Below are 23,370 nucleotides of genomic sequence, written 5' to 3' on the forward strand. Positions count from 1 at the left end.
GAAACCTACTTACCAATTAGAACTAATAAATGAGTTAAGTAAATTTGCAGGATACAAGGTCAATATACAAAAATCTATTGTGTATCTATACACTAGCAATTTTTTAAAATTAATTTATTTATCTTTGGTTGCATTGGGTCTTTGTTGCTGCGCATAGGCTTTCTCTAGTTGCGGCGAGCGTGGGCTACTCTTTGTTGTGGTGCACGGGCTTCTCATTGAGGTGACTTCTCTTGTTGCAGAGCATGGGGTCTAGGCACGTGGGCTTCAGTAGTTGTGGTACGCGGGCTCTGCATTGTGGCGCCTGGGCTTAGTTGTTCCGCGGCATGTGGTATCTTCCCAGACCAGGGCTCTAACCCATGTTCCTTGCATTGACAGGCGGATTCTTAACCACTGCGCCACCAGGGAAGCCCATACACTAGCAACTCAATGAAGGAAAGAACAGTCTTTTTAAAAAATGGTGTTGGGATGATTAGATGTCCACATGGAAAGGAATAAAGTTGGACCATTACCTCATACTATATACAAAAATTAACTCAAAATGGATCATAGACCTAAATGTAAGAGTTAAGACTATAAAGCTCTTAGAAGTACTACAGGAGTAAATCTCTGTAACTTTGCATTAGGTGGGTTTCTCAGGTATGGCACCAAAAGTACAAGTAACAAAAGAAAAAATATGTAATTAGACCTTAACAAAATTTTTAAACTTTTGTGATTCAAAGGATACAATCAAGAAAATGAAAAGACAACTCACAATATGAGAAAACATATATAAAGATTATAATCTGATAAGGGACTTGTGTCTAAAGTATGTAAAGAACTCTTACAACTCAGCAATAAAAGGACAAATAATTTTTAAATGGGCAAAGGAGCTGAATAGACATTTCTCCAAAGAAGATATACAACTGGCCAATAAGCACATGAAAATATGCTCAACATCAAAGGCCATCACAGAATTGCAAATCAAAACCATAATGGGAAACCATTTCACCCACTTGTATGGCTATAATTAAAAAAAAAAAAGATAGGCAATAACAGGCATTGGCAAGGATATGAAAAAACTGGAACCATGTTATGTTGCTGGTGGAAACGTAAAATGGTCAGTTGCTTTGGAAAACAGTGTGGAAGTTCCTCACAAAGTTAAACATAGAGTTACCATATAACCCAGCAATTCCACTACTAGGTATATATACCCAAGATAAATGAAAACATGTCCACACAAAAATTTGTACACAAATGTTAATAGCAGCATTATTCATAATGGCGAAAAAGTGGAACCAGCCCAGATGCCTATCAACTGAAGAATGGAGAAACAAAACGTGGTATTGTCCATACAACTGAATATAATTTGGTCTAAGAAACAAATAGAGTACTGACACATGCTACAACAAATATAAACCTTGAAAACACTGTTAAATGAATGAGGCCAGACACAAAGACCACATATTATATGATTCCACCCATATGTAACGTCCAGAATAGGCAAACCCAGAGAGAGTAAATAGATTAGTGGTTGCCAGGAGCTAAGAGGAGGGAGGAATGGGGAGTGACTGCTAATGTGAATGGGGTTTCTCTTTGGGGTAATGAAAATGTTCTGAAATTAGATAGTGGTAATGGTTGCACCACTTTGTGAATATACTAAAAAGCCATTGAATTGTGAACTTTAAAAATGTGAATTTTATGGTATATCAATTATATCTAATAAAATTATTATTATCATTTTTAAAAATTTATTTATTTTAGGCTGCACTGGATCTTCGTTGCTGCATGCAGGCTTTCTCTAGTTGCGGCAAGTGGGGGCTACTCTTCGTTGCGGTGCACGGGCTTCTCATTGCAGTGGCTTCTCTTGTTGTGGAGCACCGGCTACAGATGCGCAGGCTTCAGTAGTTGCAGCATGCGGGCTCAGTACTTGTGGCTTGTGGGTTCTAGAGCGCAGGCTCAGTAGTTGTGGTGCACAGGCTTAGTTGCTCCACGGCATGTGGGATCTTCCCGGACCAGGGCTCAAACCCATGTCCCCTGCATTGGCAGGCAGATTCTTAACCACTGCGCCACCAGGAAAGCCCTTAAATTATCATTTAAAAAGAATGGATGTATGTCCTATAGATCTTGTTGGAGGAATTTGCATTTAAATGGATATTTCTTTTTTTTCCCCAAATTAAAATTGACTGTTGTCTGTTTGAAATGACCAATAACTTATCCTTTAAAATGACATTACAGTTAAATTATACATATATCTGACGCATTGATCGTTGTCTAAATTAATATCTCTTATCTATAAGTAGCAGTTTATTTTAAAGTTGAAAATATTTTGAAGTGAAAAATTTCTGAGATGCTAGTATCCATACATAGCCCTTAATATGCTAAAATTTAGTAAATGTGTGAGAAAGGGCTCAGCATTTTCTTAGGTTATTTTTTAAAACAATTTCTAATGTTTGAACATTTCCTTAGCATCTAGTGCTTTTCAAGATTCTTTACTTTTTCTTTAGTGATATCAGGGCCAAGCAAAATAGAAGTCAAAGAGTAAATGAATTTCTGGCAATTCTATGTTTAATCAGTATTCAACTCATGGTGGAGCAATTAAGCAAGACTTCCCATGTTCAGTAATTTCCATATCTTGGTTTTTCCAGAATGAATTTTCAAAACAGTGTTTCCAGGCTTTCTGAATGTGAATGTTAATATACAGAAGTTTCTTGGCCTAGGTAAGAAAAATATGAATTTTTTACTTTTTCTCCCTCTTCCTCCACATAGTCTATGTACTGGATAGATTACTCAGGAGTCCAATTTCATTTGCTATTTTTAAGCTAAGTACACTGGATTTTTTTTACAATAAATGCCTATATCAAAAAGGCCAAGCTTATATGGTCATTGAAGTTAATTGTTTGTGTTATATCGTTATGTACATTATTAGTTTGCAATAAATGACACAAGGGACTATGTCAAATTCATAATAAAAGTAAACAGCTATGGTGGGGCTTGATCTTCTGAAGTTGGGTTATATTATAGCTAGGGTTGCCAGATTTAGCAAACAAAAATACATGATGCCCAATTAAATTTGAATTTCAGATAAACAATGAATAATAATTTCAGTATATCTCAAATACTACATGGGACATATTTATGCTAAAAAATTATTCATTGTTTATCTGAAATTCATACAGAACTGGGCATCCTGCATTTTATCTGGCAACTCTAATTACATGAATAAGAGAGATTTTCTGCACTCTCCTTACAAAAAGCTGCCCAGACTAGCAGTAGGATATAAACAGACTGAGAGGTCCCTACATTTCTGTCCTGGCTGGTCACTGAACAGTTAAGGAAGTATCCAGCAAAGTCCTAGAATTGGGCTGGCTTGTGATCGGATCCTGGTCTATTTTTAGGCTGAGATAAATGGGACAGTTATTCCAGGGATTGGGGAAAAGTGAGTCATATTTAAAATTGTGGAGAAGTATGTGCTTGAGAGGGGAGGGGAGGGTGTCATATATTGTCACAGTAAAGGCCACTTCAACCATATCATTACTGTGCACATCCACCCCACCCCAGGCAAAACAAAGTAGGTATAAATGATGTCCTATTAATTGGAAGGAGCCAGAGGGCTCCCTGTTTTTGAATGTGTGGATTGAGTACGTCAAGGAAACGAACAGTGAGATGGGAAACTGGCTTTGAAATCATCTTCACTGGAATGAAGCTCAGTTACTTCAAACCCAATGCATCTGACACTGATGCATTCATTACCTTCCCCTCCTCATTCTTCCCCTTTCCCTGACTTCATTCATGTATTCAACAAATATTTGAGTGGCTACTCAGTTCCAGCATGTGCTAGCTCTGGCCATATACCCATGAGCAGAATAGGCATGGTCCCTGCTCTCAGAGAACTTATAGGGGGAACATGCTGATATAATCACGAAAATACATGTTTAATTACACATTAAGACATTGCTATGAAGAAAAGATGTTGGTTGCTATGAAGAAAAGGTGTTGGTTATAATCAAGATGGTATATCACTACTGATCTTTACGGTGCTATTATAATGAAGAAACACTATGAAGCATCCTAAGAATTAAACTTTTTAAAAGAAAGTATTACACATTTTCCTGTTTAGGGAAATAATATTCCATTAATATTCCAAGGCACTTAACACCTGTCTCCTCACTGGGGTCACCGCGGAGGCTCCCAGACGACTGTAGTGCAGCTACTTCTGGCCTGGAACGCAGCTGCTAGTTAACAGCTGTACAGCCTCAGAGCTCCACACTCAAGGCCTTGAAGAGGGGCTCACCGCACCCAATTAAATAACATATATTTCTATTTTCGAATAATGCATCTTGTGTCTTGCGGATGTACCTGGAACTAATGAACAGAGGTACTTTCTGCTTACCTGAGCTTTCTCAACTCGGTTTTGGCAATTTTCTTTTCAGTTAAAAATTCCTCCCCCCACACACACACTTTTTTCCCCATATACCACTTCATCATCTAACCGATGGAACCCAGTTTAGCCTTTTTCACTGAATGGCTGGAAGAAGGGAAAATCAGGAAACTGGATGGGGCGGGGGTAGTGTCAAAACTTTCTTTGGGGGGCCCCAAGCAACCTTACCCCGAGTGTCCAGTCCTAACTCCTGGTTCCTTTCCCTTGGACAGGGCTCGGGCGGCCCAAGGATGAGGCGAACTGAGGTAGAACAACCGGAGCCTCTGCCCGCAGTCCGCCCTCCACCTCTTTGCCACCTCGGGCTGCATTTTCCGGACCGGAAAAAAAAGAGCCGGGAGCACACTCGCCGCGGCGATGGACCGCCGGCCTCTGTGGGAGGAAGGCGAGTCCGCAGCCCCGCGGCCACTTTGATCGTTGCGCGCCTCCAACTTCACAGAGTGCACCGCTCAGGGGGTGCAGCCCGGCCTCCGCCCAGAGCGACCCCGGTCCTCGCGCGGGGAGGAGCTGCGGCGGGAAAGCCGAGCCGCCGCCCGCGGTCTAGAGGCCACCCGCCCGAGTTTTTCCGGCCCTCAGCCCGCGGCGGGGGAGGAGCCGCCGCCACTCGCGTTCCCTGGCCCCCGTCGCCGCCGGCGGAAGGGCCGCGCGCTTCGCGGAAGCGCGGCCGCAGCTGAGGATCAGCTGCTGGAGGAGGCGGAGAAGGAGAAGGAGGAGCCTAGCGGAGGGGGAAGGGGAGGGAGGGGACCGTCAGGAAGCCGCGAACGCCACCGAGTGTCTGCACACCTCGCTCCGTCTGCTATGGCTGGTTAAAGAACCATCCGGATCGCAGCGCGGGGGGAGGGTCGGGTGGGGGGAGAGCGCCGGCCGCGCGTGAGGCCGAGGGAGGGGCGGCGGCGCGAGCGGCGGCGGCGGCGGTTCCAGCATGAAGAGGAGAGCTGGCCTGGGGGACAGCATGAGGTCAGTGGTGGGCTTCTTGTCCCAGCGGGGCTTGCATGGGGACCCCCTGCTCACTCAGGACTTTCAGAGGAGACGCCTGCGAGGCTGCAGAAACCTCTACAAGAAGGACCTCCTGGGCCACTTCGGCTGTGTCAATGCCATTGAATTCTCCAACAATGGAGGCCAGTGGCTGGTCTCAGGTAAATCAACCCCCTTCCCCTCCCCGCGCCTCCCGGCCCCCTTCCAACCTCCCCTTTCCGTTTTCCCTCGCCACCCTCCTCCTGCCCTCCGTCCCCACCCCCTCCCTCCTCAACCCCCCCTTCGGCGGTGGGAAGGTGGGTGTCAAATTAAAACCCTGGCGGGGGAGGGAGGGAGAGAGGGGTAGGAGAGGATGTCTTCTATAAAAAAGACCTAAAATGGTTGACAGGTCCTTAATTCGCTTTATCCCAAGTGTAAAGTGATCTCTCCTGATGACTGCGGTGGAAGTGTGGGTCGGGGAGGGGGGCGAGGTTACCGCTTGACAAAGTTTGATGGGAAACTCTTCCTCCGCGTACTTTAAAAGGTGCTGGGGGCATTTGAGCGATTTGGTGGGGGAGGAGGCCGAGGCACGCCGGATGCCGGGGGCGGCGCGGGGGGAGCTCGAGCCCCTGTCTCCGTCGTCCCGGGAAGGGGCTTTGGGTCCGGGGGCCGGGCTGTGACAGAGCCGGCCGCCGGAGGGGTCGGGGCTGCGACTCCGAGTGAACGGAGGGGAGGTGACGAGCGGGTCCCCTTGGGCCGCCCCCTCGTCGCCCTCGGGCCCAGCGCCATCTCCTCGGGTCCTGGAGTGGCCTCTTCCGTATCTTGTTTTTCTTATGGCTTTGGGAGTGCCGAGGGCTCTGGAGGCCAAGGGGCACCGGCCTGAACTTGAATGCGCAACTTGCGAGGCAGGGGGTGGGGGGGTGGACGACCCCGGGAGACTTGTTGGCTGGAGCCCCGAGCCCGCACCCCCTTTCCCCGCGCCTGCCGTTGCAGGTGGTCTCCGCGCCTCCTCCTCCCGCCCAGCTGGGCTTGGTTGCCCCCCGGCTCCCCCTCCGGTGTTGGGTAAGTGGCGAAATCGAGGCCGGCGCTCTGGCCGGGCGGTGTAGGCCTCGCTCTCCCGGGGCTCCTAGCGACAGGCAGCTGAATCGATAGCCTATTGCTCCCGGGGAGGCCGGGGCCGGGCGGGTGGCGGCGATAGCTGCTCTGGGGGAGGTGCTCCTGCCGCCCGTGGGGGCGCTCGCCGCCGCCGCCCTCATCACGGGGGTCGCGGGCCCACGGCTGGCGAGAGGGGATGGGTTACGCTGGGGGCGGCTCCCCGAAACCCGGTTCAGGGGAGGAGGGCGAAGACGGCTGATCTGGCGTTCCCGCTCGCCTTCTGCCCTCCCAACTCCGTCCCTTTTCCTATATCGAGAGGGAGGAAGGGGGAGCCCAGCGCTGGACGTGGCGCTTCGCTTCACCCAGGCCGGTCCCCGAATGATTTTCTAATTTACGTCAGTGGGCAGCTCGCCAGAAACTTCTGGGATCATGGCAAAGCATCCGTCTTCTTCGCGAGTAACATTCGGAAGTGACACGGGGCGTGCAGTCCAGTTTGGGGGTAACAGAGATAAGACTTGTGATCATTTCATGATAAACCTTCTGGGGTTTCTCCAGAACTGACTTGACTTTTCCACTTCAGATCGTTTTCTCTTTGACTAGGTAGATTTTGGTCCTAGATCATCTCCTGAAGAAATCTAATATTCCACTTCGAGACATACCCCAAACAAAAGCTTCCTTCCCCCACAGGGCCAAAAATTCCAGGGGCAAAGATGGGGGAAGAGCTCTTTAGAGAGCTCCCAGTTTTTTCCCCTGCTGCTACTTCTGTATTCATCATACTCCTGTCTACTTCCCAGACTGATGTATTCCAACAGACATGTTCCCAGACACAAGTAAATGCACCCTACAGGGTGAGGGAATTTAGGGGGTGCTATTACAGACTGAGCTAATCGTGTTGATTAAATCATAAATGTAGTCATACATTGCTCAATTTAACAGGCTTTTTATTTATTTTAAACATCTTTATTGGAGTTTAATTGCTTTACAATGGTGTGTTAGTTTTTGCTTTATAACAAAGTGAATCAACTATACATATATCCCCATATCTCCTCCCTCTTGCATCTCCCTCCCACCCTCCCTATCCCACCTCTCTAGGTGGTCACAAAGCACCGAGCTGATCTCCTTGTGCTATGCTGATCTCCCTGTGCTATTCGGCTGCTTCCCACTAGCTATTTTACATTTGGTAGTGTATATATGTCCATGCCACTCTTTCACTTTGCCCCAGCTTACCCTTCCCCCTCCCCGTGTCCTCAAATCTGTTCTCTACGTCTGCGACGCTTTTTAAAAAAAACAGATTTATTAAGATGTAATTCACATGCCATACATTTCATCCATTTAAAGTTCATTAACACTTTTTAAATATATATATTTATTTATTTGGGCTGCGCCGAGCCCCAGTTGCCACCTCTAGTTCCCCGACCAGGGATGAACCCAGCCCCCTGCATTGGGATGGTGGAGTCTTACCCACTGGACCACCAGGGAAGTCCCCATTAACACTTTTTTAAAGATGCTAAAAAGTTGCCTCCATTTTCTACCAGTTAATCCTTGTGTAGTACCTTCCCCCATGAACCCAATTTTCTCTAGACTTGACCAGTTCATTTCCTTTATCTTAATTTTAGTCTGTAGAGGAGCAGGGTCCTTTCCACAGGCAGGCTCTGGTAAACCTTCTGGTTCTAGGCATTCATTTCCTCTTTTCTAGGCCTGAGTTGCCCATCTCCATCAGTACTTCCTGGGTTCCAACTTTCTTTGCCCCTTACTCCTCCTCCTTCCCGGCACGCTTTCTCTAGCTTAGTTCTTCCTGTTTCCTTTTTATCTACTCATGTCCTTGTTCCTAGTCTTCCAATAGGCTTTTTCACCTGCCCCTCCAGTTTAGCTCAGCTAGCGTTAGCTTTTCTTACTTGTTCCCTGAACGGTAGAATTAGCTTATTCACCATCTAGTATGAGTACAACTTATGCAACAGAAAGTTCCTCCTGTTCGCTTCAGATAAGGAAGCCCCCTCTGGGAGTCATAAATACACTTGTTAAAGCTAATTAAATTTTGTTCTGGGAAGTCCTTCAATAAGCTTCCCAAATTTAAAACTATTTAAGGTGTTTACATCTTATTTATCATTGTCCTTCTTTAGCAGTTAACACCTGAGGGGAGGAGCACATGGTATTTTGAGGCTAATGTTATCAATCCCTAATGTTTCACCAAAAATGTGGTGGGAGGCCAGACTCTAGGATGGTAATGAGATTACTTTTAGACATTTTGTTGTAGTGCTTGTATCTTGTCTGGATTGGTTAAAGCTCTTGAAAGTGGTGATTAAAGTGATAGTTTGTTCCACAGAAAAGGAGATCAGACTTGTGGTTACCAGAGGAGGGGGCGGGGGAGTTGGGCCGGTGGCAGGGGAATTGGATGAAGGCAGTCAGAAGGTACAAACTTCCAGTTATAAGACAAACAGGTACTAGGGATGAAATGTATAATGTACAACATGATAAATATCATTAACACTGCTGTATGTTATATATGAAAGTTAAGAGTAAATCCTTCGAGTTCTTATCACAAGAAAATTTTTTTTCTATTTCTGTAATTTTGTATCTATATGATAGAGTGAATTCACTAAACTTATTGCGATTATCATTTCATGATGTATGTAAGCCAAATCATTACACTGTACACCTTAAACTTATACAGTGCTGTATGTCAATTATATATCAAAACTGGAAGAAAAACAGTTTTTAAAAATGATAGATTGTTCATAGTTTGCTCACTGTTTTCATTTTCTAATTGTTTGGGCAGGCTCACGTTTCTTGTAACTGATACACTATTTGGGGTTTTTTGTTTTGTTTTTGTCTTTTTTTGTTCTTTTAATTTTATTTATTTATTTAGCCGCACAGCTCGGCCTATGGGATCTTAGTTCACTGATCAGGGATTGAACCCGGGGCCATAGCAGTGAAAGTGTCGAGTCCTAACTACTGAACTGCCCGGGAATTCCCTGACACACATTATTTGATAGAATTAACTTAGACCTAGGCCAAAAATAATATTTGCATGATTCCTATGGCCTTATAAAAATGCTTTTTGTTAAGGATACATCATTGCTTTTTTGTTCTAATAGCTAGCCCCTTTTCCAGGGCACAATGAGGCCAGCAGATATTAAGAGTAAAGCAGAGAAAACCAGGAAGGAGAAAAGGTGCTCAGCTGGGAAGTGAGTGTGTGACAGCAACAAGTGGGAGGATGTTTTTTTGACATTTTGAAATACAGAAGTATTTTAACCTAAAAAGTATTTTTCTTTTATTTTTTTTTGCGGTACGCGGGCCTCTCACTGTTGTGGCCTCTCCCGCTGCGGAGCACAGGCTCAGCAGCCATGGCTCACGGGCCCAGCCGCTCTGCGACATGTGGGATCTTCCCGGACCGGGGCACGAACCCATGTCCCCTGCATCGGCAGGCGGACTCTCAACCACTGCGCCACCAGGGAAGCCCTAAAAAGTATTTTTCTTTATTGCTGAAAGGGGCATTACTGTGATATCATGTAAGACAGTGTGGTATAGCATACACATGGTTAAAATCACTGCTGTATCATTTAATGTGTAACTTTAGTCAAGCTGCTAAGCCTCTCTTTCCTGATTTAAGCAATGGGAATACCAGCACCCACCTGAAGGGCTGTTGTGACAGCTACATTAGGCAAAGTTTAGATTGGGTACTTAACAGAGTTCCCAGCCTCTCAGAAAAAATGCTAAGTTTGTTTTCTTTCCCCTTTGTACTTATAACTTGTGGTTTCATTATTAGCTGGTACTTGTTCTTACAGTGATGGTAATGGACAAGTGCAAATGGGGCAGACAGGATAGTTTTGTGATTTTTTTTTATGTGGAATGAGGAGGCACAATATGGTGGGGAAAGAGCCTGGGATTTGGTGTCACGTGATATGTTGGAGGCTCTACCAGTCACAGATTGTACGAATTTAGGCAAGTTCCTACATTCCTCATCAGTAAACGGGATTAACAAATTGCCCTCACTACCTAACAATGAGGTCTGTTCAATGAAATGTCATATGTGAAGGTACTTTGTGAACTATATGGGTTTGAGTGAACATTATTCTATAAAGGACAGCTTATGCCTGATGCAGTCTTATCTTAGAATATTTATGGGTGTTAGTTCTTTGAGAGATAAGGAACAACATTAAGTGCTACTTACAAGAGATTGTAACACCATCAAGGAGGTTATGCTAGTACACATATTTAAGGGATAGCCTGGGTTTACCTTTTAAGTCTTTGGTTGCATCTGATTCTTTCTTTAAATTGCCTCCATTGTCTCCTCTTAGGTTTCTCCTTTTCCCCAGAATGGAAATATGTTCGCTTAAAAGTCTTTTTATTTTCTCTTGGGGAAGGAGATGAACATCTTCTTGCATTCTGACTGCTAGACCAATCAGAATGTAGCTCTGGGGGAATTCCCTGGCGGTCCAGTGGTTAGGACTCAGCGCTTTCACTGCGGGGGTCAGGTTCAGTCCCTGGTTGGGAACTAAGATCCCACAAGCTGTGAGGCACAGTCAAAAAAAAGAGTGTAGCTCTGTATATGTAACTCTCTGCTTTCTTATATCTTATAAATGGTTTTGGTAAATAGAATCTTAGCAGTAAATAAAAATATTCAGCTCTTTGGGATAAGAGTTGCTGTAATATTATTTACCCTGAATTGATGTTTAAGGCATTGGAACTTGTAGCACTAGCAGATTAATAGCCCATAGTGTGAAGTTTTGAGTTACAGTGAGAGATTATGATTTCTTTTTTAATGCTTATGACTAAATGTAGAAAAAGCACCCTCAGAAGCTTTTCAGATAGCATCAGGAACTATACTGTTTCAGAGTGTTAATTAAGTAGGAGTTGTGAATGGGGAGAGGCATTAAATTACTTGGGCATAATATTTATAATTGGACTCACTATTTAGTCCTATTTCTATTTCATATGGGTCTCCCATATTCTTATGGGATATAAGTATCCACAGTTATATAGAGAGATTAAGAGTCATATAATAAGGACAGTGATGCATCTCACAGGGTTGTGGTGAGGATTGAATGAAATAACACCTGTAAAGTTTTTAGCACAAGGGCCTAGACCATGCTGTTGCTCTGGTTGCTACTGCTGCTGCAACTGTTACTACTGTAACAGTAGTAACACGGAGGCCCGCGTACCACAAAAAAAAAAAAAAAAGCTTTTGTAGTACGTACGTTTTTTGTTTTTTTTTTTTGCGGTACGCGGGCCTCTCACTGTTGTGGCCTCTCCCATTGCGGAGCACAGGCTCCGGATGCCCAGGCTCAGCGGCCATGGCTCACGGGCCCAGCCGCTCCGCGGCATGTGGGATCTTCCCGGACCAGGGCACGAACCCGTGTCCCCTGCATCGGCAGGCGGACTCTCAACCACTGCCCCACCAGGGAAGCCCAGTACATACATTTTGACATGGTGATTAGGGAATCAATTCTTGGATTTTCTTCTGGGCTTTTCTGTTTACTGATAATGCATTGCTGTGAAGGGTTAAATTTTATTCTTTGGTCTATTTATTAGTTCAACAAATAGTTTTTGTTTTTTGTTTTTTTTTTTTGCGGCACGCGGGCCTCTCACTGTTGTGACCTCTCCCGTTGCGGAGCACAGGCTCCAGACGCGTAGGCTCTGTAGTTGTGGCTCACGGGCCCAGTTGCTCCGCGGCATGTGGGATCTTCCCAGACCAGGGCTCAATCCCGTGTCCCCTGCATCGGCAGGCGGACTCTCAACCACTGCGCCACCAGGGAGGCCCCAGCAGGTTCTTATGTTATCCATTTTATACATATTAGTGTATATATGTCAATCCCAATCTCCCAATTCATCACACCACCAACCCCCACCCCTGCCACTTTCCCCCCTTGGTGTCCATATGTTTGTTCTCTACATCTGTGACTCTATTTCTGCCCTGCAAACCGGTTCATCTGTACCATTTTTCTAGGTTCCACATATATGAGTTAATATACGATATTTGTTTTTCTCTTTCTGACTTACTTCACTCTGCATGACAGACTCTAGATCCACCCACATCTCAACAAATGACCCAATTTCGTTTCATTTTATGGCTAAGTAATATTCCATTGTATATATGTACCACAGCTTCTTTATCCATTCATCTGTTAATGGACACTTAGGTTGCTTTCATGACCTGGCTATTGTAAATAGTGCTGCAATGAACATTGGGGTGCATGTGTCTTTTTGAATTATGGTTTTTTCTGGGTATATACCCAGTAATGGGATTGCTGGGTTGTATGGTAGTTCTCTTTTTAGTTTTTTTTAAGGAACCTCCATACTGTTCTCCATAGTGGCTGTATCAGTTTACATTCCCACCAACAGTGCAAGAGGGTTCCCTTTATCCAAACCCTCTCCAGCATTTGTTGTTTGTAGATTTTCTGATGATGCCCCTTCTAACTGGTGTGAGGTGATACCTCATTGTACTTTTGATTTGCATTTCTCTAATAATCAGTAATGTTGAGCAGTTTTTCATGTGCTTCTTGGCCATCTGCATGTCTTCTTTGGAGAAATGTCTATTTAGCTTTTCTGCCCATTTTTCGATTGGGTTGTTTGTTTTTTTAATGTTGAGCTGCATGAGCTGTTTATATATTTTGGAGATTAATCCTTTGTCTGCTGATTCATTTGCAAATATTTTCTCCCATTCTGAGGGTTGTCTTTTTGTCTTCTTTGTAGTTTCCTTTGCTTTGCAAAAGCTTTTAAGTTTCATTAGGTCCCATTTGTTTTTATTTTCGTTACTCTAGGAGGTGGATCAAAGAAGATCTTGCTGGGATTTATGTCAAAGAGTGTTCTTCCTATGATTTTCTCTAAGAGTTTTATAGTGTCCAGTCTTACATTTAGGTCTCTAATCCATTTTGACTTTATTTTTATGTATGGTGTTATGGAGTGTTCTAATTTCATTCTTTTACATGTAGCTGTCCAGTTTTCCCAGCACCACTTATTGAAGAGAGTGTCTTTTCTCCATTGTATGTCCTTGCCGCCTTTGTCATAGATTAGTTGACCATAGGTTTGTGGGTTTATCTCTGGGCTTTCTATCCTGTTCCATTGACCTATATTTCTGCTTTTGTGCCAGTACCATACTGTCTTGATTACTGTAGCTTTGTAGTATAGTCTGAAGTCAGGGAGTCCGATTCCTCCAGCTCCGTTTTTTTCCCTCAAGACTGCTTTGGCTATTTGGGGTCTTTTGTGTCTCCATACAAATTTTAAGATTTTTTTGTTCTAGTTCTGTAAAAAATGCCATTGGTAATTTGATACAGATTGCATTGAATCTGTAGATTGCTTTGGGTAGTATAGTCATTTTCACAATTTGATTCTTCCAGTCCAAGAACATGGTATATCTCTCCATCTGTCTGTATCATCTTTAATTTCTTTCATCAGTGTCTTATACTTTTCTGAGTACAGGTCTTTCACCTCCTTAGGTACGTTTATTCCTAGGTATTTGATTCTTTTTGTTGCAATGGTGAATGGGATTGTTTCCTTAATTTCTCTTTTAGATTTTTCATCATTAGTGTATAGGAATGCAAGAGATTTCTGTGCACTAATTTTGTATCCTGCAACTTTACCAGATTCATTGATTAGCTCTAGTAGTTTTATGGTGGCATCTTTAGGATTCTCTGTGTGTAGTATCATGTCATCTGCAAACAGTGACAGTTTTACTTCTTCCTTTCCAATAGGTATTCCTTTTATTTCTTTTTCTTCTCTGATTTGCTGTGGCTAGGACTTCCAAAACTATGTTGAATAATAATGGCGAGAGTGGACATCCTTGTCTTGTTCCTGATCTTAGAGGAATTGCTTTCAGTTTTTCACCATTGAGAATGATGTTTGCTGTGGGTTTGTAGTATATGGCCTTTATTATGTTGAGGTAGTTTCCCTCTGTGCCCACTTTCTGGAGAGTTTTTATCATAAATGGGTGTTGAATTCTGTCAAAAGCTTTTTCTGCATCTATTGAGGTGATCATAAGGTTTTTTTCCTTCAATTTGTTAATATGGTGTATCACTTTGGTTGATTTGCATATATTGAAGAATCCTTGCATCCCTGGGATAAATCCCACTTGATCATGGTGTTGTTGGATTCTGTTTGCTGAGGATTTTTGCGTCTATATTCATCAGTGATATTGCTCTGTAATTATCTTTTTTTGTAGTATCTTTGTCTGGTTTTGGTATCAGGGTGATGGTGGCCTCATAGGATGAGTTTGGGAGTGTTCCTTCCTCTGCAATTTTTGGAATAGTTTGAGAAGGATGGGTGTTAGCTCATCTCTGAATGTTTGATAGAATTCATCTGTGAAGCCATCTGGTCCTGGACTTTTGTTTGTTGGAAGATTTTAAATCACAGTTTCAATTTCATTACTTGTGATTGGTCTGTTCATATTTTGTATTCCTTCCTGGTTCAGTCTTGGAAGGTTATACCTTTCTAAGAATTTGTCCATTTCTTCCAGATTGTCCATTTTATTGGCATCGAGTTGCTTGTAGTAGTCTCTTAGGATGCTTTGTATTTCTGCGGTGTCGTAACTTCTCCTATTTCATTTCTAATTTTATTGATTTGAGTCCTCTCCCTGTTTTCCTTGATGAGTCTGGCTAATGGTTTATCAATTTTATCTTATGAGACAACCAGCTTTCAGTTTTATTGATCTTTGCCATTTTCTTTCTTTTTTTTGCGGTATGCGTGCTGCTCACTGTTGTGGCCTCTCCCGTTGCGGAGCACAGGCTCCGGACGCGCAGGCTCAGCAGCCATGGCTCACGGGCCCAGCCACTCCATGGCATGCGGGATCTTCCCGGACCGGGGCACGAACCCGTGTCCCCTGCATCGGCAGGTGGACTCTCAACCACTGCGCCACCAGGAATGCCCCTGCCATTTTCTTTGTTTCTATTTCATTTATTTCTGGTCTGATCTTTATGATTTCTTTCCTTCTAACTTTGGGTTTGTTTGTTCTTTGTCTAGTTCCTTTAGGTGTAAGGTTAGATTGTTTATTTTAGATTTTTCTTGTTTCTTGAGGTAGGCTTGTATTGATATAAACTTCCCTCTTAGAACTGCTTTTGCTGCATCCCATAGGTTTTGGATCGTCGTATTTTCATTGTCATTTGTCTCTAGGTGTTTTTAATTTCCTCTTTGATTTCTTCAGTGATCTTTTGGTTATTTAGTAATGTATTGTTTAGCCTCCATGTGTTTGTGTTTTTTATGTTATTTTTCCTGTAATTGATTTCTAATCTCATAGCGTTGTGGTCAGAAAAGATGCTTGATATGATTTCAGTTTTGTTAAATTTACTGAGGCTTGATTTATGACCCAAGATGTGATGTATCCTTGAGAATGTTCCGTGTGCACTTGAGATGAAAGTGTAATCTGCTCTTTTTGGATGGAATGTGCTATAAATATCAATTAAATCTATCTGGTCTATTGTGTCATTTAAAGCTTGTGTTTCCCTATTTATTTTTGTTTGGATGATCTGTCCATTGGTGTAAGTGAGGTGTTAAAAGTCCCCCGCTATTATTGTGTTACTGTTGATTTCCTCTTTTATAGCTGTTAGCAGTTGCCTTATGTATTGAGGTGCTCCTATGTTGGGTGCATATAGATTTATAATTGCTATATTTTCTTCTTGGATTGATCCCTTGATCATTATATAGTGTCCTTCCTTGTCTCTTTTAACATTCTTTATTTTAAAGTCTATTTTATCTGATATGAGTATTGCTACTCCAGCTTTCTTTTGATTTCCATTTGCATGGAATATCTTTTCCCATCCCTTCACTTTCTGTGTATATGTGTCCCTAGGGCTGAAGTGGGTCTCTTGTAGACAGCATATATATGGGTCTTGTTTTTGTATCCATTCAGCCAGCCTGTGTCTTTTGGTTGGAGCATTTAATCCATTCACATTTAAGGAAATTATCGTTATGTATGTTCCTATTACCATTTTCTTAATTGTTATGGGTTTTTTAGGTCCTTTTCTTCTCTTGTGTTTCCCACTTAGAGAAGTTCCTTTAGCATTTGTTGTAGAGCTGGTTTGGTGGTCCTAAATCCTCTTAGCTTTTGCTTGTCTGTAAAGCTTTTGATTTCTGTCAAATCTGAATGAGATCCTTGCTGGGTAGAGTAATCTTGGTTGTAGGTTCTTCCCTTTCATCACTTTAAATATGTCATGCCACTCCCTTCTGGCTTGTAGAGTTTCTGCTGAGAAAACATCTGTTAACCTTATGGGAGTTCCCTTGTATGTTATTTGTCATTTTTCCCTTGTTGCTTTCAATAGTTTTTCTCTGTGTTTAATTTTCGTCAGTTTGATTTCTATGTGTCTCGGCATGTTTCTCTTTGGGTGTATCCTGCCTGGGACTCTCTGCACTTCCTGGACTTGTGTGGCTATTTCTTTTCCCATGTTAGGGAAGTTTTCTACTATAATCTCTTGAAATATTTTCTCAGGTCCTTTCTCTCTCTTTTCTCCTTCTGGGACCCCTATAATGCAAATGTTGTTGTGTTTAATGTTGTCCCAGAGGTCTCTTAGGCTGTCTTCATTTCTTTTCATTCTTTTTTCTTTATTCTGTTCCACAGCAGTGAATTCCACCATTCTGTCTTCCAGGTCACTTATCTATTCTTCTCCCTCAGTTATTCTGCTGTTGATTCCTTCTAGTGTAGTTTTCATTTCAGTTATTGTATTGTTCATCTCTGTTTGTTTTTTCTTTAATTCTTCTAGGTCTTTGTTAAACATTTCTTGCATCCTCTCAATCTTTGCCTCCATTCTTTCAGAGGACCTGGATCATCATCACCGTCATTATTCTGAATTCTTCTGGAAGGTTTCCTATCTCCACTTAATTTAGTTCTTTTTCTGGGGTTTTATCTTGTTCCTTCATCTGGTACATAGCCCACTGCCTTTTCATCTTGTCTCTCTTTCTGTGAATGTGGTTTTTGTTCCACAGCCTGCAGGATTGTAGTTCTTGCTTCTGCTCTCTGCCCTCTGGTGGATCTTGGCTGTCTTCTAAAGTCTCCTTCTTCCTTAACACTGCATGTTCTATGCTTACTTACTTTAACCACGTGACTAACTTCACACCTCCTTTACTTTAATTAAGAGTGGGTATACAAACTGTGGTTACCAAGTTGGTTCCTTTTCTCCATTAATCTAACTAAAAGTACAAATAATATATATGTGTTTACTGAGCCTGGGGTTTTGAGTTTGATTTCTGCTGAAAGTATGCTGCGTGAGTATGGCTGAATTTCAGCCAACAGAAATAGGTATCTTTCCTTACAATTATACCTGGGGAGAAAATATCTATGCTTGGGACACAGATAATGTGCTTCAGAATAAAGTGCCTTTTGGAAGAAGGTTTAAACAATGTAACATGGGCGATCTGCCCAGAGAGCACTGTAAGTCATTTGGAAGCACTTTTGACACTTGGAAGCACTTTTGACAGTAAAATGAAGCATAGTGTTATTGCAGGTTAAGTTTACTTCTGTCACCAGCAGCTTCACTCTGCTTCTGTGAAAAAGGTGTTTTCTTTCCAAGCTTGCACACTGACTGGATGAACAAGGAGGGTTACTCTTCAGGTTCTGGTCTTGGATTCCACTTGCTCTTCACCTCAGTTTTTCTAGGTCAGGGATTTATGGAAAGAATTGACAATAGTAGTTCGTCACTTTAGTTGTCTGCTCTTCCCATGCCTGCATGTTTGCACTTGCTTTGCCACCTTGCACCTCAGTCCTTGCACTTTGTAGTGTTAGACACCCGAGATTCTATCATGTACCTCTCAGGATACAGAGTTGATATGCAATGGAGATCAGGTCTATGTGCTTTGAGTACTATTTTCCTGTTAGGGCCAATCTTAAGGGAGTTATATTCCAGAGGGCTGGGGCATGTAGAAATCAATGAGAAAATGGCATCTGAAGTAACTGACAAGCTTATAATATATCCAAGTAGCAGAGATTATATTGGCAGCAAGGCTGATTTCCATCTTCCCTTTTGCCTCTGCTGGGGCTCCTGCGGTTGATAAAGTGAGGTAAGATTACCTTAAATGGTTGATCAAGTAACTCCTTAGGTCCCCTGCCTTTGCTGGGGTCCTTTATAACTAAGATGACCATATATCCTGGTTTACTTGGGACCATCCCAACATCCTAGTACAATTATTAGTGTTCCTTTCATTCTTGAAAAGGTCCTAGTTTGGATTATAAGTCACATGGCCACCTGCTCATGATTGTCCGAGTTGTCTGGCACTCAGGTAGAACCAAAGCCCTAGTCTCTTAACTCCTCCCATTCACTGTTGAATGCCTCTGCTGGAAAAGCTTCCAAGCCCCCATTCTCCCCACGTCAGGTGGCCACTTTTAAGGTACTAAATTGAATCTGAGAGGCAGAGTGGTTGGTTAGTCATTTGTCTCCTCCTTGTCCTCTTATTAGAAAGAAAAACAAACAAAAAGGCTAAAACCATTTAGAAAATGCTAGATCCAGAGGCTAGTAAGTTACCCCTTCCTTTCTATGTACTTCTTCTTATAGTTCTTGTTCTACTGTTCACTTGCTGTACATTCTTTTTTTTTCTTTTTTTCTTTTTAAGTCTTCCTGTGGGTTGATGTTTTTTGCAGAGTTGATTTTGAGGAAAGATGTTTTGACGAATGATTCTCCACTGAGTTGGAGTTTTTTTCCTAAGGTGTTTTTAACCCCAAGTGATATAATACTAAAACCATGCTAAAGGCTTAGTTTTGTGGAGTATCTGTCTAGCACCATATACATTTGGAATAAAAGTTGGCCCCCTCAAGTGTATAGGTTGGCGCGGCGAAGAGTTTTCAGGGATTGTAGTTTTTCAGATATGTGGGCAGTTGGCTGTAGAATATCTTTGGTGTTGTGTAATGTCATCATTAAAGAAGTTTAAGAGATCTGGCCTAGAGTCCTGATTTCACCCCTCCGTGATCTTAGGCTGCTGATGTTCTCCCTCTGTGGAATCATACAGTTTAATTGCTGGAAAGGACTAATGATCATCTAATTGAAGCCTTTAATTTTACATATAAGGGCATAAAGGAGCAAAGAGGTAAAGTGATTAGCCCAGTAGCTCACAACTAGTAAGTAGTACAAGCAAGATTAAAGTCTGGGTCTTCTGACCTGGTCCCTCAGTACGGAAAATTATGAGGTTCTGCATTTATAAAGGACTTACTCAAGTAAGTGGCTTACTTCACCAGTACATTCTGTCTGCAGTTTTATTGTCTCTGAACATGGTTGTTTTGATTAAGTTGGTAGTGCCTCATTATTTTGCAGACGAGTAGTAGAGATTTTCCAGGGTGGAGGCAGACTGTCACTGTGGCTGACTCTCCAGTTTTAATTCTTAGCCTGCCTATACTTCCTTACTTTCAAAGGTTTTCCAAGAACATTACTCAGAAGAAGGAATTTTTGCAAATCCAGATACCCGTCAGAATCTTATTACACAACTTTCCTCATTCTGAATTTCCATTCAAGTCTTATATCTAAATTCCAGTTGTATCTTTCATGTTACTCCTTAAAGCCAAGTGACTAATTGGAGTCTCTGAGGATTGTTGTTTCTTTCTTTTTAGGTGTCTTAACCATGTTTGATGGCCTAGTACAGATACCTTATCGCTTGCTGCCGTAGGTGGCTGAAGCATGTTTTGCCTTAGACATACTGGCAAGAAACAACTGAAATTGGCATGTTTGGCAACCAGGTTCAAGCAGCCCTTGATTTTAGTCTCAGAGTTGACCTTTCTGTTTATACCTACTCTTGGGTGGATATTGTGTACCTTCCTGGAAGGATTAAGCATTGGTGCCTGCTTTGGTTCAATTTTTAGAAATAGCCCAAGAAGAGAAAAGAAAGCTTTATTATGTTGTTACTGTTGCTTATGCAAGGAATTTTGCAGAAGTTATGCAGGCAATCTTCTTATTTAAAAAAAGAAAAACTTAAAAATCAGAAACTTCTCTGATTGAATGAAGAGCATCTGTGCTTTAATGAGGAGAGTGTATTGTGCAGGTTAGTTCTGTAGGGCAGAAGAAGTGAGACTGGACATGAAGATAGTCTGTGGTCTGGGAGTACCTCAAAATAAATGCATCATCCACTATCATAACTTCCCTGTAAATCCTTACTGTTGTTGAGGATCTGTTTTTAGCCCTAGCTCTATTTGAGGATCTTTTTGTTCTTTGATATTTTAGAATTCCATACTTTACCGTTGAGAATTTCCTGTTGAATCATACAAGTTATCAGAATATGGCACTTATAAGACAGACTTCCCACTTATTCATAAGTTTTTAAAATGTCATGTATTAATTATGGGAAATTTGGAAAATACATATTTAAAGAAAGAAGTATCCCACCTACTCAGGATGACCATTTTAGACACCTGGGACATATTTTATTTAGACTTTTTTGTATTTAAATGTACATATTTTAAAAATAAAATTGGAATTAGGCCATCTCTGCTGTTTTATCTTTTTTTCTTAATATTGACATTTTTTTTCATATGTCATTGAGTATTTTCAAAAGCAGAGTCTCTCAACCTCAACACTGTTGATGTTTTGGGCCAGATAGTTCTTTGTTATAGGCGGCTGTCCTGGGCATTGTAGGACATTTTGCAGCATCCCTGGCCTAAGGCTATATGTGTATGCCAGTGGCAGCTCCCCAGTTGTGACAAGCAAAAATGTCTCCAGGTATTGCTGAATGCTCCGTGGGGGGGCAATATCACCTGGTTGAGAGCCACAATTCTAAAGCAAAAATTCTCAAACTCTTTGGCTTCAGTGAAAAAGACAAATAACATTTTAGTGTTACTGTGAAAGTAGTTTTGACTTAGCAGGCCTCCTGGGGTTTGTGGAACATACTTTGAGAACTGTTCTAATGTATGATATATTATGGCAGCACTGTATCCTGTCAAGGGCCTACATCAGAATTTAACCAGTTCCCTCTCATTCTATTTATTTTTTGCTTTTATCACAATTCTTATAACTAAACCTTTGCAAAAACTTTTTTTTTTTCCTGAGAATAAAATCTTAGAAATGGGATTCTGGATCAAAGTTTTTTTATAATTTATAAAATACATTTGATATATATTTGTCCTCTGAGATGGTTGAATTAATTTATTTATACTTGTACCACTGTATTATTAGACTGCATCATGGCTATTGTTGGGCATCATTTAATCTTTGCTATTCAGTCAATATGTGAAGATGGTATTAAAAATTTTTATTATTACTGAAGTTCTCATATAACTGGACTTGATTATTAGTGAGGCTGAATATTTTTGTCTTAAGTTTTGGCCATTTTGTAGTCTTCCTTTAGGCTGATTACAGTGTAACTGGTAAGATTGCAGCTTTCTTTGTTAAAATGGTCACATTCTCCTAATGCCTTTAGAGATTAATCCCTAGTTACTCTGTTTGTGTTTGAGTGTGTGTCAAATCACAACCTCAGGTTTAGAGTCCCCCTCTTAAGGAAATAGGTAGTAGAGGTGCCTGGTAAACTATTCTCTAAATTTCAGAAGTTTGAGCCCCACCTTTTTGACTTTTGTCACATTTAAGGGGTATCATCTGTGCTATTTAACATTTTTTTCTAAATTGACTCCGTAAAACAATATTTGAAAGGAAACTTTATATTATTATAATGTCTATGAAATCATGGGTTTAATGGTCTAGGTTTCTTTTTCCTAATACACATTAAAATACATAATTGTTAAAATCATTTCTCTACTTTCTGAAATCATCCAGTGACCTCTGCTTACTACACTTTAGGAAGAACAGGTGCTTTGGAATCAGACATCTTGGATTTGAATCTCACTTTGCCTCTAACTGATGGCGTGCTCTTGGATAGGCGAGTTTACCTCTTTGTGCCTTAGTTTCTTCATTGGCAGAAAGGGGATGTTGGAGAAGATGATCTGTTAGGTGTCTTCCAACTCTACTCTGTGATTCTGATGTGTATTCCTTTCTCTATTTCTGCTCAGGAATTTGAGACATTGTCTGGGGTTGGTGTGCTGGCTTAGGATTTAAAAACCCTAGCTCTGTTAAACCCCACTGCTACTAATCATTTAATTTTAGAGAAACTATTTTATTTCCTAGGGTTCTAGCTATCTCTTTAGGGTGTTGCTGCTACTTTAATTTCTGCTTCTCATTTAATGTCAGGTGATTCAAGCAAGGAGTCAAGGCTTCCATCATTGAGGCACACCAGTGCCTCACCCTTCATAAAATGGGGATAATGTTTCTGCCTTACTTGCCTAATTGGACATGTGAAAAATGAAATAATAGGTAGATGAGTAGAATCAGTTTTCAGGAAAAAGGTACTAGGTAAGAGCAGCTTATTAGCAGAAGTATCACTCCTGTGGCTACTTCTGTAGTGAAGAACAAACTTGTGTGATACCACCTCTCCTTATCTCTCCATACCTGCCTGCACTTGCCATTTGATTTTTTTTTTTATTTCCTGATTTAGGAAGTACCATTGGACCCCAGTTTTGTGACCTTGGGCAAATCACCCCATTTTAACTTATCCATGGGCTAATTGCAGCCTGCACTGAGGCCTGCATTCAGCCTGCAAAAATCAGGTTGCTATCTTCTCTTAAAAAATTGGAAGATCTGGCTGACTTAAGCCTGCACTCTGCTGTGGCAGTAACTGGCTGGAGCTGAGTAGTGGCTTTCCTTTAAAAAGGGTTGTGTAACCTCTAGTCTGCTATTTAATCTGGCAGGTTTCACTCATTTGCTTTGCTACCTGGCCCCTGTTGTACTTGAGAGGCTGGATTGTATTGTGGTAAGGAGCACCGTCTCTGGAGACAGATTACCTGGATTCAGATCCCAACTTCCATTCTTGGTAGCTGTGCACCTTCAGGTTATTTAGTTTTTCTGTAGTTTCATCTGTATAATAAGGATAACACTACCTGCTTCATAGGGCTGTTAAGAGGATTTGAAGAGCCACTACATGTAAAACCCTTAGGATAGTCCCTGACCCAGAGTAAATTT

General features: G+C 41.9%; 1 protein-coding gene across 3 annotated transcripts in view; it reads left to right on the top strand.

The window, feature by feature from the left end:
* The first annotated feature begins 5,283 nt into the window (after positions 1-5,283).
* DCAF5 (DDB1 and CUL4 associated factor 5) overlaps positions 5,284-23,370 on the top strand; it is a 96,847-nt gene continuing 78,760 nt past the window's right edge. For 2 of the 3 annotated variants that reach the window (XM_060140506.1, XM_060140515.1), the window contains exon 1: positions 5,284-5,550. In XM_060140506.1, the coding sequence (XP_059996489.1) occupies positions 5,337-5,550 (214 nt within the window). In that variant the 5' untranslated portion in view covers positions 5,284-5,336. The remainder of the gene's footprint in view (positions 5,551-23,370) is intronic. The other variant, XM_060140523.1, reaches the window with a different exon arrangement.

The sequence above is a fragment of the Lagenorhynchus albirostris genome, chromosome 1 (genome assembly GCF_949774975.1).
Source record: "Lagenorhynchus albirostris chromosome 1, mLagAlb1.1, whole genome shotgun sequence".
NCBI classification, from domain to species: domain Eukaryota; kingdom Metazoa; phylum Chordata; class Mammalia; order Artiodactyla; family Delphinidae; genus Lagenorhynchus; species Lagenorhynchus albirostris.